Raw genomic sequence first — 22,010 nt, forward strand, 5'->3', positions numbered from 1 at the left:
ATCTAAAGATTTTCCTCATGAATTTATAACACACATAAAACTGCACAGGCGGCATGTAGTTTTGCCAAAAAATCTAAGGTAGCTGTCATGTGGAGATTTCGCTTGTAACTTCATGAAACATGCATATATCATAGTAAACAACACGTCATTATTTGCAGATTAAAAAGAGCTTAAAAAGAGCTCAAACTCACCATAATCCATTGTTTAGATCTAAAGATATCTCTCATAAAGCTATAACACATAGAAAAGAATTAGGTCATGCAGCTTAGCAAAAAAATCAGAGGTTGCAGTCCTGTGGCGTTTTTGCTCATAACTTCTCGAAACATGCATAGATCTTGAAAAACCGCACAGCATTATTTTCAGGAAATTAAAAAGAGCCCACATTTACCATAATCCGTCGATCAGATCGAAAGATTTCGTTCATAGAGCTGTAACACATGAAACCAGACAGGCGCGGCAAAGAAAAACAGCTCTATGCTTAATGTTGTGTTTTTATTCGTAACTTCATGAAACATGCATAGATCTTGAAAAACCGCACGTTATTATTTTCAGAAAATTCTCCCGATTAAAATTAGCCCAGAGTTACCATAATCCGCCTATGAGATCCAAAGATATTGCTCATATTGCTATAACACATAAAACCCAATGGGCGTGCTTCAGGCGCTGCAGGACAAATAACTGTAGTTTCACTTTGCGCTTTTATTCGTAACTTCATAAAACTGGAGACGTGCTGATATCGCGTTTGGTCTCGTTCTGTATCGCGTATCTTCCGATGAGTGTAAAGACCATCGACTCTACCGTGAGACTCCACCGGGCAGGGACACCGGCAAAGTATAATTATTGCTTTTTATTTCTCCTCTTTCCTATTACTTGTTTTGCTTCCGTTTCAGTTTTTATAACCATTTCTTACTATGTGCAAGTAAGTTGTTGTTTTTTAGCATGTAAGTTTGGCAGTGTTATTTTTTAGGATTACTGATAAACTACTGTCATTTGATTTGTATTGGATAAAAGCGTCTGATAAATGACTAAATAATAATAATAAAAAATGCATAGATCATGGAAAATTGCACGTCATTATTTTCAGAAAATTCTCCCGATTAAAAGGAGCCCAAACTCATTGTAATTCATTCATTGGATCTAAATATATTACTTACGATGTTATCACACACATGAAACCAATAAATTAAGAAAAATATAGGTTACGTTTTCATTCATAACTTCACGAAACATGCATAGATCTTGAAAATCACACATCATTATTTTCAGAAAATTCTCGATTAAAATGAGCCCAATCATACCATAATCTGTCATTTAGATCTAAAGATATTAGTCATCGAATTATAACACATACAACTCCAAATGCGCACGTTGCAATATTCTCATGTTTTTTTTTACACTTATCATTTCATGAAACATGCTCCGATTGTGGAAAATGGCATATCATTATTTTACAGCAGATTCTCACGATTGAAATGAGTCCAAAATCAAAATCCATTGCGTCTTTCGTGTATAAATAACACCTAAACCCATGAATTGAAGAAATCAGTTGGAGAGCTCCATTGAACACTTGGCAAGCAGAATGTAAAACCTAGAATGTTTCTGTCTATTTTAAATTTATATAACTTTTTTTTTATTTTTTATAATTAGGTATCATTTTAAAAGCTTAGAAATTCAGCTTTCGAATGCATCCAACCAGTTTGATCAACTCCTAACCAGTGCTGCCTAGTTCCTCTAAACCGAAGTGTACCGCCGGCGGGCGCCCCCTAGCGAAGAAAAAAAATAAAAAATAATATTTTTCAAAATATCTGCCTTAATCAACACAAAATAGGTGTCATTTGAAAGCTTGGAGTCTGACCTTTACAATGCATGCGGTCACTTTAATTAACTCCTAAGCAGTGCTGAGTTATTTGCGGATATATAGATTTTTTTTTTTCATAATTTATGAAAAATGTTTTTGTGCCATGTACTCTAATATGTCAGAAACATCATACAGCTCAGATAGTCATGTGTCATATGTCATTTGAAAGGTCCCATCGAGTTGAATAAAACAATTATAATTTTTTGGGGCTTTGACTAAACTTGAGTGAGGCATTACTTCAAAATCAAAACAACAATTTCAAAACTGTAAGGAGCTAAGAGCAGGGCTACCTTGGTTCCAAATGCTGTAACTTTTGATTACTTCATGATATCACCACAAAATTCAATTCACATACAGCACACATGTTGGGGAACATCACCAAAATTTTTCTTCTACCTTATTTCTTTCATGAGATATTGAACGTCAAATAAGAATATGAAAAATTTCCCTTGACCACACTAACTTTTCTTACATTTTATCACCTACTTCTCAACATGAGAATATTCAAATGCAAAGATTTTTTCCCAATAAAAATATAGAAAAATTTCTATCAGACGATACCTACCTTTTGACTTTCTTTGCTACAGTCTTCGAGTTATGAGTCATTATTTTTGTGCATGTCACAAAAAACATCAACTTCAGTGAGGCAAAAATGCCCTCAGGTCTTAAAGGGTTAAATAAATCAGTTAAACACACCTCTGAATAAAACCTTTGTCCATTTACATTAAAAACAGTACAATCCAATAAAACATGCTTCACAGTCATTTTAGTTTGGGTCAGTAAGATCTTTTTTTTTTTTTTGGCTGCTTAAAATTCTGCTTTGCCAAAAGATTTTATTAATTTTAAAATGTATTAAAACTAACATAAAATAATTATTTTAAATCGTATTAATATTAAACAATATTACGTTTTTTACTGTATTTCTATGGTGAGCATAAGAGACTTCTTTCAAAAACAAACAAACCAAAAAATCTTACCCCAAACTTTTGAACAGTAGTGTAGATGAGAGGTTGTTACCATGCAAGCTCATTATTCTCTTGTTTTTAAAAGGAATTTTCAAAAACTGGCAAAAATATTTTTCATGGGTGGGAAATGTAAAGTTATACCTTTGTAAGTATGACAGAGTACAGAAATAGCAGAACCCCGAATTTGTTCTTCCAAGTGTCGTACAGTGACAACACCACCTCTCTCAATTCCGCATCAGTCCTGAGAGTCCTCTTCCTGAGGAAGGAGCAACCACAATGAAACTATCAATTGGGAAAGATCCTTACTGACTTACAAATTTATCCAGAAGTTTTTTTTTAAGCTGCACCCCTTATTTCATTGTGAAATTAGTTGCTTCTGCACTACTGGAGATTTCTGCCAGGAATTTGCATATTTGTAACACAAGGGGAAGGAAAGGGAGTTTGTGCACTTACTGTATGATGCTGTGAAACCTCTCAAAGCCAAGCTCCTCAGCAGCCAAAGCAGCTACACACACACCATGCAAAAACACAAACGCACAAGACACAACAGACCAGTGAAAATTATTTGTAAGTTCACGGTTAATAAGAATACACATCTCCGCAAGTTTATACTAGCATGCTGTGTTGGATCATCTACTGTAAATGTATGCATTCAGTGTGAAAAGAGAGTTAAGATTAAGAGGGGTGTGCCATATCATACTGTCCACGATAACACCGGTATACATTTTTACATGATAAAAAAAAAGTGTCATATCGCAATATCAATGATATAGCGACGCAATGATGTTCGGTGAGGGATGCTAGGAATAAGCAAAAAGACTGAATAAATTGTACCGAACAATGACGTGATGCGATCAAATAGAGGCACGCACTAATGCAACAAACATGACGGCAGTGTGGAAGCATTTAAAACCGTCCGAGAAAGACGCAAAAATCATTACAAGCACCGACAGTGAGAGACCGTTTAGTACTCAACATTCATAAATGTTAGTATTGTAATTTTACTGTTGTTCTGTTAAATAAAATAAAAAAGACAATAATAATGATAATAATTACAACTGCTCAATTAATACATTTATTATAACATTCACAGTTTTTAAATTGGCATCTGTAATATTTTCTAATGTTTTAAAAGAATTCCCTTCTGCTCAGCAAGGCTGCATTTCTTTGCATGCCTGATTCAAGAAGAGGGTCTCAAAAATGGCCACGAAATATTATTTTCCTAACTTATTAATTTTAAGTTAAATTGTGCCACATTTAATATTGGAGGCATCCAAGTTATTTGACATATTTGAATATATATTAAAAAAAAGTAACGCAACAGTTACTTTCTCTGGTAATTGCAGTGTTTCCCCTGCCATTATATTAGGGGGGCGGCCTGCCCCCCTTGAAGGTCAAGTTAATTTTATTTTCTCTATAGCGCCAGATCACAACAGAAGTCATTTAAAGATACCTTTCCTATAGAACAGGTATATACCTCGTTCTTTTATTAAACAAAACTAAATAGCCTTATGTTATTTATCTTATTTACACGACGGCATGTCATTTCGGTCTCAATTACATGGTCGCGCTCTCTGCATCGCGCACAGCGGAGTTCCGCCCCGATGCGCGCGCGCAACACACACACACTAGTATTTGTAAATGTTAAGCCGCAAAATGACTATTTAAATATGAATTCTGCGTGTCTATGTGTTAATGAATGGCGCAGACGAGCGGTTTTGTGTACTACGTGTACTGAAGCGCGCGTGGCGCTTCCGGGGATATTAACGTCTGCCATCTCACTAATGAGGACATAAATACATGAACAACGTCTCCAGAACTGCTCTGAGAGTCACTTCATGAGCATTTTACCGTTTCATTTGAGTAAAACGATCCTCATATCATATACACACAGGAATGTAAAGGTATTCACGGCAACCCGTCAAAATAAAAGTTCTGTTTAACTTGAGGGCATTGGCAGAAATATATTACTATTGTTGAGTAGAATGTACATAACAGGCTGCTACTACTACTCAAATTATTAAAACCTTGTTTTTAAGGACTATTCATACAATATTTCTTCAATGTTTTAATTGTAATATTAAATCCCCTTTATTTTCCAAAAATAAAATTGGTTTAATTTTCATTAATTAAAAGATAAATTAAATGACTGTTTTATGCCTTAAATGTAAATACACAACACAGAATTTCCGAGGAAAAAAAATCATTAGGCTATTGGAAGAATAAATAAAACTTGTTTTTATGCTTTCAAATAATTAGACATGTTTTGGTAACAATAAAACATAAGGTTGGAAAAAATAAAACATTTCATAGGGCCCTAAACATGTAATTTTTGTTAAACTTTTGATAAATTGATGTTAAATTGTTTAAGTTTCATGATTTTAATTAATTAGACATGTTTTTTTGATTAATAAAATTTTATTTAACCATTAAAAAGGAGTCCAGAAAAATTTAAACGAAAAAAAAAAAAACAGAACCCCCTATTTATGAGAAGTAACTAGTAACTATAACTAATTACTTTTTTTAAGTAACTTGCCCAACACTGGTCACTACTATTGCACTATAATGCTGCTTCTGCCACCTTATGACAATAGATTTACACTTCGAATTAGGTAGTCTGTCATCAATGACAGTAGCTCATTGGAAAAGGATGGAAAATGCCCTTCATTGTGTTTGCACTAATAAATGCTGCTGCCTGCCAGCTGTAATCACCAATAAAACGTTATACATTTTTTTTTCTATATCGTCATGAATATCATTATCGCAAATATTCTTGAAATATTGTGATATAATTTTGAGGCTATATCGCCCACCCTTAGTGTTAGGTATTATTAAAAAACTGTCACTTGGCCCTGTTCAGTATCTGTACAACATTGAGAATGACGGTTGCTAATTTTCTTACTCGGTGAATCAGTAGTTTGGCTCGACTCGGGCTCTGGGTGGCTGTCAGTGATGTCACTGCTGTCTGTGGTTTTAGCACGAGGCAAGGTGGCCAGGTGAAAGGCCTGTGTCTTATTGAGGCAGGCAGACTCCAGGATCTCACTGAGGGTGGAGCACAGGACCGTCCTCTGCTCTTCCTCTGTAAGGATACACAGAACATATGTCAAGCCACGCATCTGATTTCTGTGCTGCTTTAAAGATTCAAGTCGATCAGTTTTGCCGCTAGCCGACGTGTAGGATCCTTCGCTCTATAAACTGTGTCCCAGTATAGTTCCATGCCATTAACTTTAACCGGAATCAGCCAAATATATTGAGAATTAAATAAAAGTTTAAATGAAGTGCACAACTACCCGTTATAAACAAAAAAGAATGAATTGCATTTGCATACAATTCAAATGTCTTGCAAAACCCCATGAAACTAATCCAGAGGCTGAACAAATTTACGTTGGTAGGACATGACTGTTCTTTCTGTTTATGACGATCAAGCAGCATTCCAAGCAGGATAACAAATACACATACTAATGAGGGCATCAGCTAAGAATGTCAAATATGATCATTACAAAGGAGTGAGGAGGAGATGATGATGGGAGGAGACGAAAACAAAATCTCTTCAGCTATAAAACAAAAGAACACAATCTCTCCAACAATGTTGTCACATGTCTTCAATTGAAATAGAAAGTGATCTAAAATATTGGATAAAAAAGGCTGGAGTATTACGGGTGACAGGTAATAAAGGTCTTAGAATGCTACTTTTATAATTTGACTGCATTAAGACAGGGCCAGATTTACTAAACAGGGCAAATTAGCGTGAGAGCACAACCCTGTAAAAGTGCAGATGGGAGTGGAAAATTCTGCAGGTGATTTACTGACAATGTGCAAAATAAAGAACAAAGACGCAACCGTTGCATTTCCATAATGACCAATGCAATCTACCAAGAGCAGTGCAAACAAGCAGAGCTATAATAAGGTGCATGATAAAAAGGTGCGTGTAATCTACTAACACAGGCACAAATTGGTTAAGTCATGCTTTTTTGGACAGTAAATAATGGCGCAAACACCAGGAAATTGACTAGTGCAAACCTAAGTAAATCATGTTGCGTGATTCATTTAAATACTCCCCTCTCATATATTTAGCATCTGAAAGGAAAACTCCAACAAATGCATACGCAGTGAGGTCAGCCACAAAATGACTGTCCAAACCTTTTCACTGCACGTTTTTAGTAAATCCTGACAGTAGTTTTTAACACCAAAAGAGGGTTTGCTTTAGTGCAAGCTGTTAGTAAATCTGGCCCATAGTGAAGCACCACTTTCTCCAATTTTAGGCACACAGTAAAACTACAATACAGATATGTACCTATAATAGGGTGACCATACGTGCCATTTTCCCAGGACGCGTCCTGGCCAGAATTTCTATATTGCCTAAAATATCTAGGTTTTGGCTTTGTTTGCGTGTGCAGACCGATCGGTGTATGACATCAAAGTACCATACAGACGGTTATGCTTTCGAAACGCTCTCGAGGTACTTTGATGTCAAACACTGATCGGTCTGAGCCGCACTGCTTTTAAGTCGAACACACCTAATATGTACGCGTAATTGCATCGCTTTGACCGTAGATCCCACCGTCTCACACGCCATGATTGGTCCATTATGTACAATGCTTGCATGTTATTGGTCAAACTACTGTTCGATCATTACCTTCAGCAAGCATGAAAACAGGAAAATAAAGCCAAAACAAATCCTGGCCAGGACGCGTCCTGGGAAAATGGCACATATGGTCACCCTAACCTATAATAAGATTCATGATGATGTCTTTCATTTCAGAAATATGATGGGGGGGTGCATTAAAAGAATTCTATCATAACGCTTAATTTATGTATTGATACCACCTAAATATCAAGTTCATAAATTACGTGTCTTTGTGTAGTCTTTATAATCTAAATCACAACTTACATTATGTTTATGCTTATTATGCCACTTATGATGAGTATGAGATGCTCATACATGCCTGGTCTGAGTTTTATCGAGTGCACAAAAGTGGAGAAAACGTGGAATTCCCTTTTAAAATAATGCACAACAAACCTGAGATATCTTTCCAGTTTGAGCCTTCAGTGTTAAACAAAATGTTCTTCAACAGGAAAGCCTGAGAAATAACAAACAAAACATACAAATCATTAGGACTCCACCTAACCAGGCAAAAGGAACAATCTGACAACAAAGCACATCTCAGTACGTTTATATATCAGTTCAGATAGCAACTGTTTCTGTGTTACAGAAACAGAGTTAAAGAAAAGGGTAAGACATCCTCAGAAATCACAGATCAAGCAGCATTTGTGATAGATATGGAATGTCAGTGCAAGACTAATGGCTGGAATACAAAAAAATGACTTAAAATCTGAACAGATTTTAAAACAGCAGGTATCATACACTTGCCAACTTTGTAAGTGGTCACAAAGAACACTAAGCAACTGAGGATCACACACTAGCAGACTTTCAGGTATTTTCTCTACACAAACTCATGCAGAAATATGCTAGGAGATGCATGACAAATGAAAACAATATGTTCTAAAATCGGGTCAAAATATTAAAAACATTTGATGTCCTCCCAACTAGACTGAATCCTTAGTCTGTCAGGAAAAAAAATCAGAATCTGTGCCCATCAGACAATATAAGATTTATGAAATTGATCAACTCCGACCGCAGACTCTGCAGAATCTGCAGACTGATATAAGTTATAAATCTTATATCTGCAGACAGGTGACAAATTAAAGGAAAAACTTAAAGTATCTTGGAAGAGTGTTGGGCTAAAAAGTGCCACCACAACAGCTACAATGAACCCTGGCTTTGATTCGATAAGTCTCTGGATCTCTCTTGGTGGGATTCAATACCATTCTTATAAAAGTGTTTTGATAATGGTGGTGGAGGACAGGGATCACGATTATGGAGGAACGAAAGCGAAAGTTCAATAATCGTTTTATCTCGATTACTGTATTTTCATAATCGTTGGAGGCCAAAATCGAAATTGTTTTTCGATTAATTGCACAGCCCTTGTGGAGGATGCCAAGACGTTGGTCAAAAATCTTCCATAGGTGTACACAAAGGATGAGAATGATTAAGACAATTTAAAAATTGTTCTAAATGTAAAAAAAAAATGGTAGAGTCCACACCACAATGATAACGATATTGGCACAGAACAACTGTATTGTTGGAATCCCTTTCCCAATTAGTTTTTTTTTTCTAGCTGATGAATACAGTGGCCGAGAGAGCTCAACGTGCTGCAACTTCAGAAAACACATACAAATAGAAAAAGCACCAGCAAATCAAGAAAACATCTTCATCAGTTTGACAGCAGGTGCTGCAAATGCTCACAACGCAAACAAATACAGAAACGCGTTGTGTTGTGAGCATTTGCAGCGTGTGTGTTGTCAAATTGATGAAGTTGTTTTCTTAATTTGCAGGTGCTTTTTCTATTTGCAGCACGTTTTTTTATTTGGTTGTATTGTGAGCATTTGCAGCGTGTGTGTTGTCAAATTGATGAAGTCATTTTCTTAATTTGCAGGTGCTTTTTCTATTTGCAGCGCGTTGAGCTCTCTCAGCCACCGTAGATGAATGATAAAAAAAACTTCCAACATTTAAAGCTAGTTTGCACTTATAATAAACAATATTATCATGCTTTGGTCTGGACGCTGATATAGTTATTGTTCTTGATGAATGTGTCTTTACAATGGCATACACTGTAGAAAAGTCCTACATCACAAGTGTGTGATGTATACACATTTAAATACACTGCAGGGCTCGCAAAATGTCAAAATCCCTGGTAGCCCTTCGGGCAGCTACTCTTCAGATTTTGGTAGCCCGAAAATGTATTTAACTAGCCCCCCCCCAAAAAAAAGAACAATGTTCCCTTCAGATACATTCAAATAAAGACATCCGCACCGCGTTTTGACTTGAAACGTGCAGCACTCATATTTATTCAATGACATCATTGCCTTTTGAAGTTTAATCCAGCCGTATCGCAACTCTTGTCTTTCGATCCCCAACTGTAAGACCTCTTGAAATTATAATTAAGACATTTCTTATACCATTTAACATATTTAAAACTTTTTTTGTGGCCTTAAGTTTGATACAACTCACTTTATGAGTTTTTAAGGACCCCCGGGAGATCTGTATTAAAGGTAGCCCGTCGGGCAGAGTGGTGATACATTTTGGTAGCCGACAGGAAAACACAATAGCCCCGGGACGTCGGGCTAGCGATTTTGCGAGCCCTGCACTGTACTTCTGTCCCTCACAGCCTCGTTTTCACTGCTGTCAAAAATTACCCATCAAACCAATCAGTGACCCCATGTGCCCCAAGGATGGGACCATTGTCAATCCTGAACAGTCCCATCAGGATGGGATAAAGGTAATTACTAAGAAAAATTATGCCGGCATGGTTCTGGTTTCTCTGTATTTACCTTTAATTTGTCACCAACCTTTATATTACACCACTGCAGTGCAGCTTTTATATTGTGGACTTTACAAAGGCGTGGATGTACGCATACTTCATTGCTGACTAAGCATCATAACTTATGATGCTTAGTCAGTAATGAAGTATGCGTAAATCCACGCCTTTGTAAAGTAACCTATGAACAGAAAAAATAAGGCGAATACCTGCACAGGTGCAATGACAGCACATGGTCCACCTTCAAACTGCTCCAGTGCAGAGCGTTCAGCCTCACTGTACACAAAGCCTGTGGAAAGAAACAGTGAACACAAACCACACAGTCAATGTCACAAGTCTCAGCTTAGCAATTCATCACAATTTATAACTGGGCAAGCAGTCAGGCTAAAGTAACATGGTCTTGGCATTGGTCTTCTTTGCTGACCACTGCAGATTTTACAATACAAGTAATGGATGTATATCCTTTAAACTGAGAGTTTCAACCTTGAAAATCTGAGTCAGCATTCGTAAGACTTCTTTTAGTATCTATAATTAAAGCATCAAAAACTATCAAGACCGCTTACCTTGTGACCACCTGCGGAAGAGGGATGCAGGCACTCCTCCGCCACCGGGTCTGCCCCACACCAGATCCACTACTTCTTTATTAGTATCTGACATTTCTGTTCTTGATTTTCGTCAATATTAACTCAAACCATGCATCGAAACCAATAGAGATCCTTGTGACAGCTAACCGCTGTAGTGCACGCGACGTGGCTGGCGAACTCGTCCTGGCCTGCTTTTGTATTCCGCTCAATCTTAAAGTTTTGGCTTGGGTGAGCAGGTGGCATTGGCCACAAATGCGTAAACTGTCCCACAAGCGACGAGTGATCGAACGCTCGCGCCAAAAACGTCAAAGAACGTTACGTTAGCTTTTGAACACGCAGCCTGTAACAACAGCTCTATTAACCTACAGGTTCGCTTTGTGTCTGAAATGAATGCTGTCTTACGTCTTATGTTGTATTCAGTTCCTTAATTCGAGGTTTTTGTTCTGTCTGTTTAACTGGACAGGCCTGGTATGTCATCACTGAAGTAACTCACTCACCATACGGTCTGTGGCTTGTTGCGTTATTAAACGTCCAAAACAAACGTTTAGCTCGTTCTTCCGACAGCCCGTTTTAAGTTAAGTTAGTCAACGACTGTCAACTCCGCTCGACAACACCCAGAGAAAATACCGAGAAATTCAATGAAAAATGCTCGCTGCGGTAACTGCAGAGTGCTCTATGATCCATTCAATTTGTTTACTACGTGCCTCCACCTCAAGTTCGACTTTGTGAGAGATTGGTTCAAATCGAGAAGGTTCTGGTGACGTCGAGCGAGGGAGAGGTCTGATTGGTTATTCCGCCCATCAATCACACGGCAACGTCGTGTGTTGTGCCCGCCTACAATACGGAGGCTGAGCTTGAATATACAGAAAGCTTGGCTAAGCAATGTTATATAATAAAGAGATTAGGCAGCCATAAATTCTTAAAATACCAACTGTGAAGCAGGCGCACCCACAGAGGTTATAGTGATGTATTGCCGAGAATGTAACCTAAAAGTGTACAGTGAATAGATGGTCAGAAAATAATTGATATATTACCACCTAAACATTGTAAATAGATGAACACTGCATATTTGCACTGCATAATGCAAGGTACCTTCGGGTAACGAGGCAATTTTGTGAGCACATGATATGTATAAATTGGTAACGAAATGGTTAATAATGAAAAATGACTGAATAAACTTCATTTTAAAAACGTATATAATTCATTAGACAACATTGTTTGCAGTTTTTATTTATTTACATTTTAGCATGTATAGTCACTTATTTTCACTACAAATATTTCAATGAATAAAATAAACTGTATTTAATGAAATCCTTTCCATTGTTTGTACAACGATGCATTCAAGCAACATATCTTGCACTGAGAAATGCAATGAGAAGAGAAGCAGTTATATGCGTTTCAACCTGTTTTTATACAGTCTATGGTTTCAACGACAGACGCACCAAAAAAAAAAAAAGCTTAGAGACTTTTATTTTGTTAAAGATGTGCCTTAACAGGAAGTCAATATATTTGATTCACGTTGTAGCCCATGCGTGCTTTCACGTTGGCACGTGAACGCACCTCTAGCGGAGAAGTATTTTCCCCTTTATAAAAAGTGACATAAATTCACAGATTTTATCTAACAACAATGGGCGGACAAGCAAAATCTAAAAAGAAAAACAAAGCTAAGAGAAAAGACACTAAACCAACTGGAGGTATGTCAGTTTTAAGAATCTATAGTGTTAAACGGTCTGGTCATATTGCTTTTATTTCACGAAAATAATGACTTTAAAACACGTTTTTAAAAATGCCACATTAATTAAAACTGTTTCTTGCTATAGACTGCACACTAGTATTCCCCAGTGTTTGCTTTGACAGTAACGGTTTAATGTAAACATGACATTTAATATCCATGTGATCTGATTAATGCTATGTAGAGTTTATTGAAGAAGGGTTGTCAAACTTGTCATAGCTGTGCTTAACCTAGACCTATTCACATTTAACAGATTTTGCAGCTGAATCCTGTGCAGGAAGGTTTGCTTATGTGAGTGGTTTGTGAAAATCTGTTCTTGATGTCCAGGTGCCTTGATGTCACCACAGGAGAGAATGAAAGCCAAGATGCAGGAAAGAGCCAAAAAGAAAACAGCTGGAAAATACACAACTGATCAACTAATTGAAAAGGTAATATATTTCCTATAATGACCTCTTAAAGACATGAAATATTAGTGCTTGTTTTCAGACTGTACTACTGTACCTCTCTTTCCTTCTCAGACTAAAGAGTGTATAGACAACTTTGACTTTGACATGGCCAGGCTGTACTGTCAGCGAGCGCTGGATATTGAACCCACTAACCTGACCCTCCTGGACATGATGGGGAACATCTGCACTGAGCTGGGAGATATAGAGAAAGCTAAACAGATATCCTTTACACGTACTACCACAGTACATAGAAATCACTTGAATATGTTTATCCTGTACTATCCTCGTGAAGCCTCTAGTCTTGTTTTTCCTTTTCTTGAAGAGCGTGTGATTGTATTTGAGTGTTACGGTCCTTAACAGTGGTATACGTGTATCTGAAGGCTGTGGAGCTCAGTCCAGAGGAGGGCCACAGTAAGTACATGTACCTGGGGCAGATTCACACAGGTATAGAGGCTATACAATACTTCAGTAAAGGAACTGAGGTCATGCTCAACGTCATGGACAAACACACCAATGAGGCAAGACACTGCTGATACACAGTTCAAGCATTTTACATAGATTTTTAGTCCACTTGATTATTTCATTTACACATTTCTATACACTACCGTTCAAATGTTTGGGATTTGGGATTTTTTAAAGCAATTTGTTTAAAAAAAACAAACAAATTCTGTCAAATAAATTATGTTCCTTTGAACTTTCTGTTCTTTAAAGAATACTGAAAAATATTTATCATGGTTTTCACAAAACTATTAAGCAGTACAATTGTTTTCAACAGTGATAATAATAAGAAATGTCATATTAGGATGATTTCTGTAGAATCATGTGACACAGAAGACTGAAGTAATGGCTCTTGAAAATTCAGCTTTGCCATCAAAGGAATATGTTACATTTTTAAGAATAGTTCTTTTAAAGTGTAAATATATGTTGCAAAATTAATGTTGTACTGTATTTTTGATAAAATGAATAACAGCTTTGTTCAACATAAGAGACTTCTATCAAATCCCGTTTAAAAAATCTTACCAACCGCAATCTTTTGAATGGTAGTCTAAAGGTTATTGGCTGATTTGCAAACAGAGGAACTTGCAAATCCAGGTAAAATGTAACCGAGACCAGAGATATTTTCACATAGTAAAGTTAAATCCAGGGTTATATGTAGGTAAATAAATATTCTGAGATTTCCATTTATACAAGTGCTTGTTTCAGTAACATTAGTTTTGTCTATTGGTTTTAAAAATTAATTCCAAGCCCTCTGAAATTATATTAGCTTAAATTTAAGTCTAAATGGCCATATTGGGGAATGTTGTCACTGAAGGTTTATTTATTTATTTATTATTATTATTTATTATTTATTATATTTAATAAATTATTATAATATATATATATATATATATATTTATTATTATTATTATTTATTTATTTATTTATAATTGTATAATAAATAAAATTTATTTGTATTTATTATAAAAATAATATAAAAATTCAGAAAAAATTCAGAATGCTGCCTGTACAGAAACTGATGAAGAATGAACTTACTCGGATTAATCTGTGTGACAACTAGCCCCAGTCTACACTATGTTGTGGAATTTGCGATGACCTACAGTAAAGCAGGTAGCTAGTCAGTGTTGCCAAGTCTGCGTTTTTTTCCGTGGAATTGGGCTACCTTGACACTGTTGCCGTGGCTTGTTTTTCATGTCCGCGGGTTGAAGTAACCCCAATAACGTGATATTTAGCCCCTGAAATGCGAATTTTACCGGGGAGCCCCGCCAAAAAAAATGTGTATTTTACCCCCCGGAATGCGATTTTTAATGGGGGACCCCCCTCGAAACGCAATTGGGCTAATTTTGGGCTAGTTTGAGTAGCATTTGGTCGGGTTTTGTTGTGAAAACCTGGCAACCCTGTAGCTAATACAACAAGAGAAGAGCTGAGGTTGAACCTCAAGTGCTGGTCTGAAGTTGCACATACAGTTCTAGTTTAGTAAATATAAAAGATACAAGTAGTGAGATTAGTCAGTAAGTTATAGCTAGAATAAACCACAACACAGTATGCATACAGTTGTAGCAGGTTAACACAGTAAAATGATGTGACTGTAGTATGTGTTTTAAAGTTCGACAGAACCCTGAAAATGAGAGAGACTATCTGAGACCAGATGTAAACAGAATTTCACTCCCTAAGATACAAAGGAATTGTCATTTTGTTTAGAACCCTGAGAGCTTTGGCTAATGAATAATGGATGTATTCCATCATTGTGGAGCATTTTCCTAGTGGACAGCACTTTCTTTGCATCGATTACTAAGTTAGCTGCTGAATCAGAGCAATGCTTTCTGGAAGGCACAGAATTAGCACTGACATAATAGCAGGAGGCATTTAGTTATGCTGAGCTGGTCTCATAGTATGCCTGTGTGCACTGCTTGCGTCTGTCTACACAGGGCAGGTAAATGGAAAAGACAGAAGGATAGATGTGTCTTGTTCCTGTAGGTAGAGAGTTATTGAAAACCAGCTGGTCACAGACATCGTTTTACATCAACGCAAACTGTAATCAATTGCAATGACCACACAGGCCTTGCATACATTACCGAGTATTGAATTCAGATGCTATGAATAATGCTCTGAGCATTGTGGCAGCATAAAATGTACATCCTCAGTGATCTAAATGACTTGTCTTGAGGGATAGTTGTATTAGTTTGAGCAAAGAGGAGTCAGCTGTAGGATTTATTTAGTGCTAAATATGCAGTTGAATCTTTCAGCACTAGAGGGCAATAAAACATAAGCAAAAAATAAAGTCCTGTAGAGCAGTGGCCCTCAAACTTTTTGTGTTGAAGGGCTACCATAGTATTGTATAACACAGTATTCAAAGGCCCACCAGTTTTAATTTTTAGCTTTTTTCTCTTTCATTTTAATTGTTTTTATTTTTTATTATTAACAGAAACTAGGAATGTTTACATATAAATTAACCACAATTTATTAAAAAAGAACAAAAAAAAAATCAGGAACTGAATGCTGAAAAAACACCAACAATTTTTAAAAATATTTTAATATTTTTTTGCATGTTTTTTATCATTTAAATTGAGTTAGATTATTTTAATATATTATAATATTAATACTTTTAATAACAATATATTCATTTAAATAATTATGCAACCCTGAGGTCCCTGGAGAATCACTGCTGACAATTTGCATGTATCATAACAAACTGTGAATATCTACTAAACATCTTGAATGTGTGTTAAAAATATTATTGTAATAAATTAATAAAAAAATTAAAAACAATATTATAAGATTTATAAAATGTTATTATAAATATTATAATTCAACATAAATAATTATAAAACTGTTGTGCTATGTGTGCTATGAAAGGTTAAAGAAACATAAAATAAATAAAAGATAAAAGTCTTCTGAAGCCATAAGAACAGGTGGCGTATTTATTTTGAGAGTCTCGGTGGAGCAGTGAATAATGACTTAAATTTGGTCTGATATCTATGGTGATTTTTGTCCTTTTTGGAATTTGAGAGCCACTAGGATGAACAATTAATTTTTAAATTCCACTTAAAAAAATAACATTAGACAGGTTTGGAATAACATAAGGTGAGTCAACAATGACAGGGTGAGTTATTATTATTATTATTTTATTTCATTGTCACATGTGGTTCTGTGTTCTGATAGGCTAGTGCATTTGGAGCGGCTGCATTGCCATCTGTCTGTGCCGTCTCAAAGAAGGACATGTCTGTGGCCTTCTGTTCCATCGCTGAGATCTTCTTCACAGATCTCTGGTAAATATCTGTCTTTTTTTTTACACCGATATATGCTGGCTCCTGTTCAACTTCTGCCCATCTTTGTTTGCTCTGGCCTTTCTCACTCTTTTCATTTCTCAACCTTTTTGGCTTTCTGTACCGGCTGAGATATGACACACACACACACACACACACACACACACACAGACAGACAGACAGACAGAGAGACATTACACACCTGGGACGCTGCAGACTGGAGCCCATCTGCTCTGAGGCCTGCAGAAAAAATCTAATCACAGACTGGTTGATAGAGGGATAGAAAGAGGAAGAGGGTTGGGAATTCAGGATTGGAGTAATGGTATGGTAGGAGAGAGATGAAAAGTAGATTTGGATTGGAGATGCGCTTAGTGTTGATTGCCGAGGATCTTGGCACGACACAACTTCATTCAAACCCTGAGATTGAAATTCAAAGCATGAGGGAAAGGTCAGGTTTATTGACTAAGTAAGCACCATTCCATTTTCACGCATTGGTGTACATTATGAAGGTACAGCAGCAGCCTCTAGCAAAGTACAGTACGTCTCTGTGCCTTTGCTCTTGATGTACTGTATGGTTGTACGTGTGTATCAGGGTTGTTGTTGTGGTAGATGTTTGCTGCAGGCGATAACTGGAAAATCAAGAGCAGGACAGAGTGTGTGTGCTAACAAATAACATTTTCTTCACTAGTGTTGATGCCCCTGGGTGATGTGGAAACTCTTGTTTAGTTCAATTATTGGTCAAACTTGTAATTTTTTGGTGTAGACATTGTGTGTGTTACTTTGAAATAGTTCCAAAAATGCATTTAATTCTAATACATATTTGATGTGTCCCATTTTGGTGTCTGCATTAAATTAAAAAGCATATTAAATGCAAGTAAAGTGTCTACTTTAATGTTTCAGATAACTTTGTAAAAATAAAATTCAAAATATGGGTGAAATAATGTTCCATAATCATTCAGTGTAACAGATATATGTATGTAAAAATGAAACAACATGCTTAATCTGACGTACTTATTAAAATATATAAAAGAAAAAGTAATTACACTAATTTTTTATATTTTAAATGATTAAAACTTCTTACTGACAAATGGGTAAAACCTAGTGGTTTGAAGAATAGTGGCAAAGACTGGTACAGATTAAAAAATGCAGTTGATTAGTTTTAGAGGCTGCAATGTGATTACCCATAAGTCTTTTCATGAGTCTTTTAAGGTCATCCAATGATTTTTGTTCTAAATATGCCTGATGAACTATTGTTACACTGAATGACATTTTACTGGATGTCTTTTGTAAATCATGGTAAAAATATATGATTGTCATTATTTTTGCTCAGAAAACTTTTGTTTCTTTGACCCATATATAATATTCATCTATATACAGTATATTTATATATGCACAAGCAAAAAAAAAAGCTGAAAAGTTTTATGTGTGGTTTCAGGTGGTTCTAAATATTTATTCTAAATTTAGAAAGTTCAAACTTATTTGTCAGGTTTTTATGATTAAATACAAACACATCTTACTCACAACCTTTACCACTCTCCTTACTTCCATTTTGGGGTGGGCGATATACCGAACACAGTGCTCATTGAACGCTGGATTATTGAACTAAGTTATTTTTGCCACTTTATAGGCCTTGAACAGTTAAATACACAAACAAAAGGGCCGTCTTTGCAAGTATCCTCGTACACCGTAATTTAGGTCTTAAGTGAAAGCAAACAACTGAGAAAGAAAACAGGATGTTGGATCCGGGCAGCTCTTAAAGTGACAGCAGTCGAATGGTGCTTTTCCACTGCGTGGTACGACTCAGCTTGGGGCTTGGTTTACGTTTCCACTGCAGTTTAGTACCACTTTAGAGTGGGCGGGATTATACACGTCGCAGCCAAGAGCTGAGCGACCTCCTGAAAAACGTTTTCATTCTGCGTCGCCCCATCAAGCTCTCGCTGGATCCGCTCCTCTGCTATCAATGAGAGGAACATCTGTACTTCCTCAACAGACCATGAAAAGGTGCGCTCGTTCAAAACAGTTGCGTTCGATCCTTCGCTGGTTGTGCTGATTTAAGTACAGTATAGCGGGTCTGGTGTCTCGTGTCGCAAGTTCAGTGACGCAGGTAGTGGCGATTCTCTCCGGCCAATCAGGGATCAGCAGGGTTTACACGTCACATTTTGGTAACGGTACGAAAAAAGTACCCGGTATCAGGTACTGTACACAGTGGAAAACCCCCAAAAGTGAGCCATGCAGTGCCGTACCATGCTGTGCAAAAGCACCATAATATTCTTGTTGTCTGTCATTCATGTTAATCAAACAACAAATGAGAGAAAATCTCTCACTGCTCTTGACTAAATCACTTTAATAAGCTTTAATAAGAAGAAATATGTATTTCATTTACACAGTGAGGAATATGCAGTGTTTTTATACATTTGATTAATTTATACAATGTTTGTAGCATTTCTTATTCATTTGTTCTACTGCAGTTTTTGTCCTGTTCCTTTTAATTAGTTTCTTATTGTTATTCAATCAATGACTTTTTACTTGTTTTGAGTGAGCTTGAGGTTTTTATTTATTTATTTATTTTTATTATTTTTAGGCTAATATTAACTTTTGTGATATTGACATTGGTGACAAGAATTATGAAATTTCTATTCTTCCTACTTCCGCATCTCATCCTCCTACTTCTTATTATATACTGGTTCCTATTACCTCTCATTCATCCTTGCTTTCTCTTATCTTATCCAACATGCTCTTAACTTGTATGATGACCCTACTTCCTTTTATCTTATAGCACTTGATCTCATTCTACCCTGCTTCCTTTTATCCTATAATGCTTCTTCTCGTCCTGTATCTCTCACTTTATATCATTACCTATTATCCTGTTCTCTTCTTATCCTTTCTCAATATCTCTTGTCTTTTCATTAAGATATTGATTGATCATAATTTCTTTGTGAAAATGTTTGCACACAGGTTTTTATGAACAAATATTGTACTTACACATGAGTTTAATATCACTGACTGGCTTTTATGTGCTTTAATTAGCTTTATAACTCTTTATTGTTTGACAGCATGGAGGAGGGCGCTGCTGACCGTTGCAGAGAGGCCATCGACAAAGCTTTACAGTACGACGAGCACAACCCTGAAGCTCTGCAGCTGATGGCCAGCTACCTGTTCAGCATCGAGAAAACTGAGGTATACGACAGGACAACTGCGGAGTGAATTACCCAGAGTTCCCTCACTGTCTCTCTAGTTCACTGCAGCGTTCTGAGCAGTGGGTCATTATGCAGTCATAATTGGGAGAAAAGCTGAGAAAGCTGAGTCATGTATTTTTGAGGAGACACAGATAGAAATTGTGTGAGAGAACGAGTGACTAAGAAAGGCAGGTTTTGGGCATGTACACTTGTTTTTGAATGAGGGATAGGCGACGATGTCAGATGAGAGAGTTAGGTCACAGTTAATGAATTACAAGCCATTAATAAAACAAGCTTATTGAATATGACTCAATGTGGGACAAATTTACTACTAGTGCCAACACACCCGCTTTGATGCAGTTCCTCACTGAACCACTAGGGGGCGAACAGACATAAGACCAGCAGGTCTGAGTTGAGCTTCAGTCTGCAGCTTAAAGCTGTTGTAACATTTGTGGGAATTTTCACTTTAGAAGACACTTCCATTTCCATTCAGAAAGCTGACAGCAAAACTTGACTCAAAAATCATAAACTTGAGTCTCTTTGTGTCCTCTAACCTCAACCCTTTTTCAGGCTTGTACTTTTTCATCTCATCCTATGTCTCTGCCTCTCATCCAATGTTTCTCCCTCTTGTCATTTACCACGTTCTCTTATCCTGTACATCTTATTCATGTTATTTTCTATGTTCCTCATTCAGTACCATTTTCTCTCATCCTAAACCACTGCGTTTGCCCATACAATTTCCTACTTCACAACATATATTCCCACTGCTCCGGGTGTGTGTTCACGGTTTGTGTGTGTTCACTGCTGTGTGTGTGCACTTTGGATGGGTAAATGCAGAGCACTAATTCCGAGTATGGGTCACCATACTTGGCCACATGTCACGTCACTTTCACTTTTCACTTTCACTTATATTCCAACTTCATAGTAACTTCCTCTCAACATATTCTACATCCGATGATCCTTCACTTCATCCTGTTCTTTCTTTCATCTCATGTATTGTTCCCTCTTGTCCTTTACCAATTTCTCTTATCTTGCTTCATCTTATTCATGCTTTTTGCTACTTCCTCTCATCCTATACCACATATTATTCACTTGCTATTTCTTATTTTCATAACATACAGTGGAACTTCCTGTCATGCTGTAAGGTCTCCTCTCATCTTATATTACTTTCTCTCACTCTGACTTACTTCCTTTGTCCTATCACACTTCCTTTCAATGTATTCTATTTTCTCTTCTCCTTTACTACTTTCACTCCTCCTATCCTACATTCTTTCATCTTGCACTATTACCTGTTATCCTACGTTTTCATTTCCTTTCATGCTTTGCTACTTCCTCTGTCTATACTACTTCTTATTGCTCATGCTATTTTCTACAGTACTTCTTTGCATCATATACAGTACCACTTCCTCTCATCCTTTATCACTTCCTCATCTCATTTTCTCTCACCCTGACCTATTTCCTTTCATCCTATTCTGTATTTTACCTCCTCATACCACTACCTGTTATTCTAATTTCTGTTACCTACTCTCATCCTTTACTACTTTTTATTGCCTGTGCATTTTCCTACTTCTTTTCATCATATACAGTACTACTTCCTCTAAATCCTGTATCACTTCCTCTCATTCTGACTTATTGTTTCTTACCTACTTCCTCTCAACATATTCTACTTCCTCTTATCCTTTACTACCTGTCAGTCTACTCTGTGACTTCCTCTCATCCTACAACACTTCCCCTCATCTTATAGAGCTTCCTGGTGTCCTGTTCTACTTCCTGTCATTTTATTCCTCTTCCTAGTTTCTTATATCCCTTTCTATTTTCTCTGTCACAAGTTTTCTCTCATCCCATCTTATTACCTATCTTATCATCTTACTTCCTCTCATCGTATACCACTTTTTAATGGCCCTGCTTTTTCTTGCTGCTTTGCATCATATGCTACTTCCTTTTAGACTGTCTTACTTTCTCTCTCCCTAACCTAATTCCTATTTTCCTATCCTCAACATATTCTACTCCCTTTTATCTTTTACTACTTCCTTTCATCTCATACCACTACCGGTTATCCTAATTTCTCTCACTTTCTCTCATCCTATACCACTTCCCCTCTTCTTG

At 36.6% G+C, this 22,010-nt stretch overlaps 2 protein-coding genes across 2 annotated transcripts in view; one reads left to right on the top strand and one right to left on the bottom strand.

Annotated features, from left to right (window-relative positions):
- mindy3 (MINDY lysine 48 deubiquitinase 3) overlaps nucleotides 1-11,496 on the bottom strand; it is a 66,567-nt gene extending 55,071 nt beyond the window's left edge. Inside the window, exons 1-6 of the mRNA XM_016488061.1 lie at nucleotides 10,766-11,496; nucleotides 10,412-10,491; nucleotides 7,844-7,904; nucleotides 5,726-5,902; nucleotides 3,277-3,328; nucleotides 2,965-3,079 (exon numbers count right to left, since the gene is read on the bottom strand). Of these exons, the coding sequence (XP_016343547.1) occupies nucleotides 2,965-3,079; nucleotides 3,277-3,328; nucleotides 5,726-5,902; nucleotides 7,844-7,904; nucleotides 10,412-10,491; nucleotides 10,766-10,859 (579 nt within the window). The 5' untranslated portion in view covers nucleotides 10,860-11,496. The remainder of the gene's footprint in view (nucleotides 1-2,964; nucleotides 3,080-3,276; nucleotides 3,329-5,725; nucleotides 5,903-7,843; nucleotides 7,905-10,411; nucleotides 10,492-10,765) is intronic.
- A 770-nt stretch (nucleotides 11,497-12,266) lies between these two features.
- The window catches only part of LOC107689883 (probable assembly chaperone of rpl4), an 85,290-nt gene continuing 75,546 nt past the window's right edge, over nucleotides 12,267-22,010 (top strand). The window contains exons 1-6 of the mRNA XM_016488062.1: nucleotides 12,267-12,480; nucleotides 12,846-12,946; nucleotides 13,037-13,183; nucleotides 13,333-13,482; nucleotides 16,625-16,731; nucleotides 19,782-19,905. Of these exons, the coding sequence (XP_016343548.1) occupies nucleotides 12,414-12,480; nucleotides 12,846-12,946; nucleotides 13,037-13,183; nucleotides 13,333-13,482; nucleotides 16,625-16,731; nucleotides 19,782-19,905 (696 nt within the window). The 5' untranslated portion in view covers nucleotides 12,267-12,413. The remainder of the gene's footprint in view (nucleotides 12,481-12,845; nucleotides 12,947-13,036; nucleotides 13,184-13,332; nucleotides 13,483-16,624; nucleotides 16,732-19,781; nucleotides 19,906-22,010) is intronic.

The sequence above is a fragment of the Sinocyclocheilus anshuiensis genome, unplaced genomic scaffold (assembly GCF_001515605.1).
Source record: "Sinocyclocheilus anshuiensis isolate Anshui unplaced genomic scaffold, SAMN03320099.WGS_v1.1 scaffold1239, whole genome shotgun sequence".
Lineage (NCBI taxonomy): Eukaryota > Metazoa > Chordata > Actinopteri > Cypriniformes > Cyprinidae > Sinocyclocheilus > Sinocyclocheilus anshuiensis.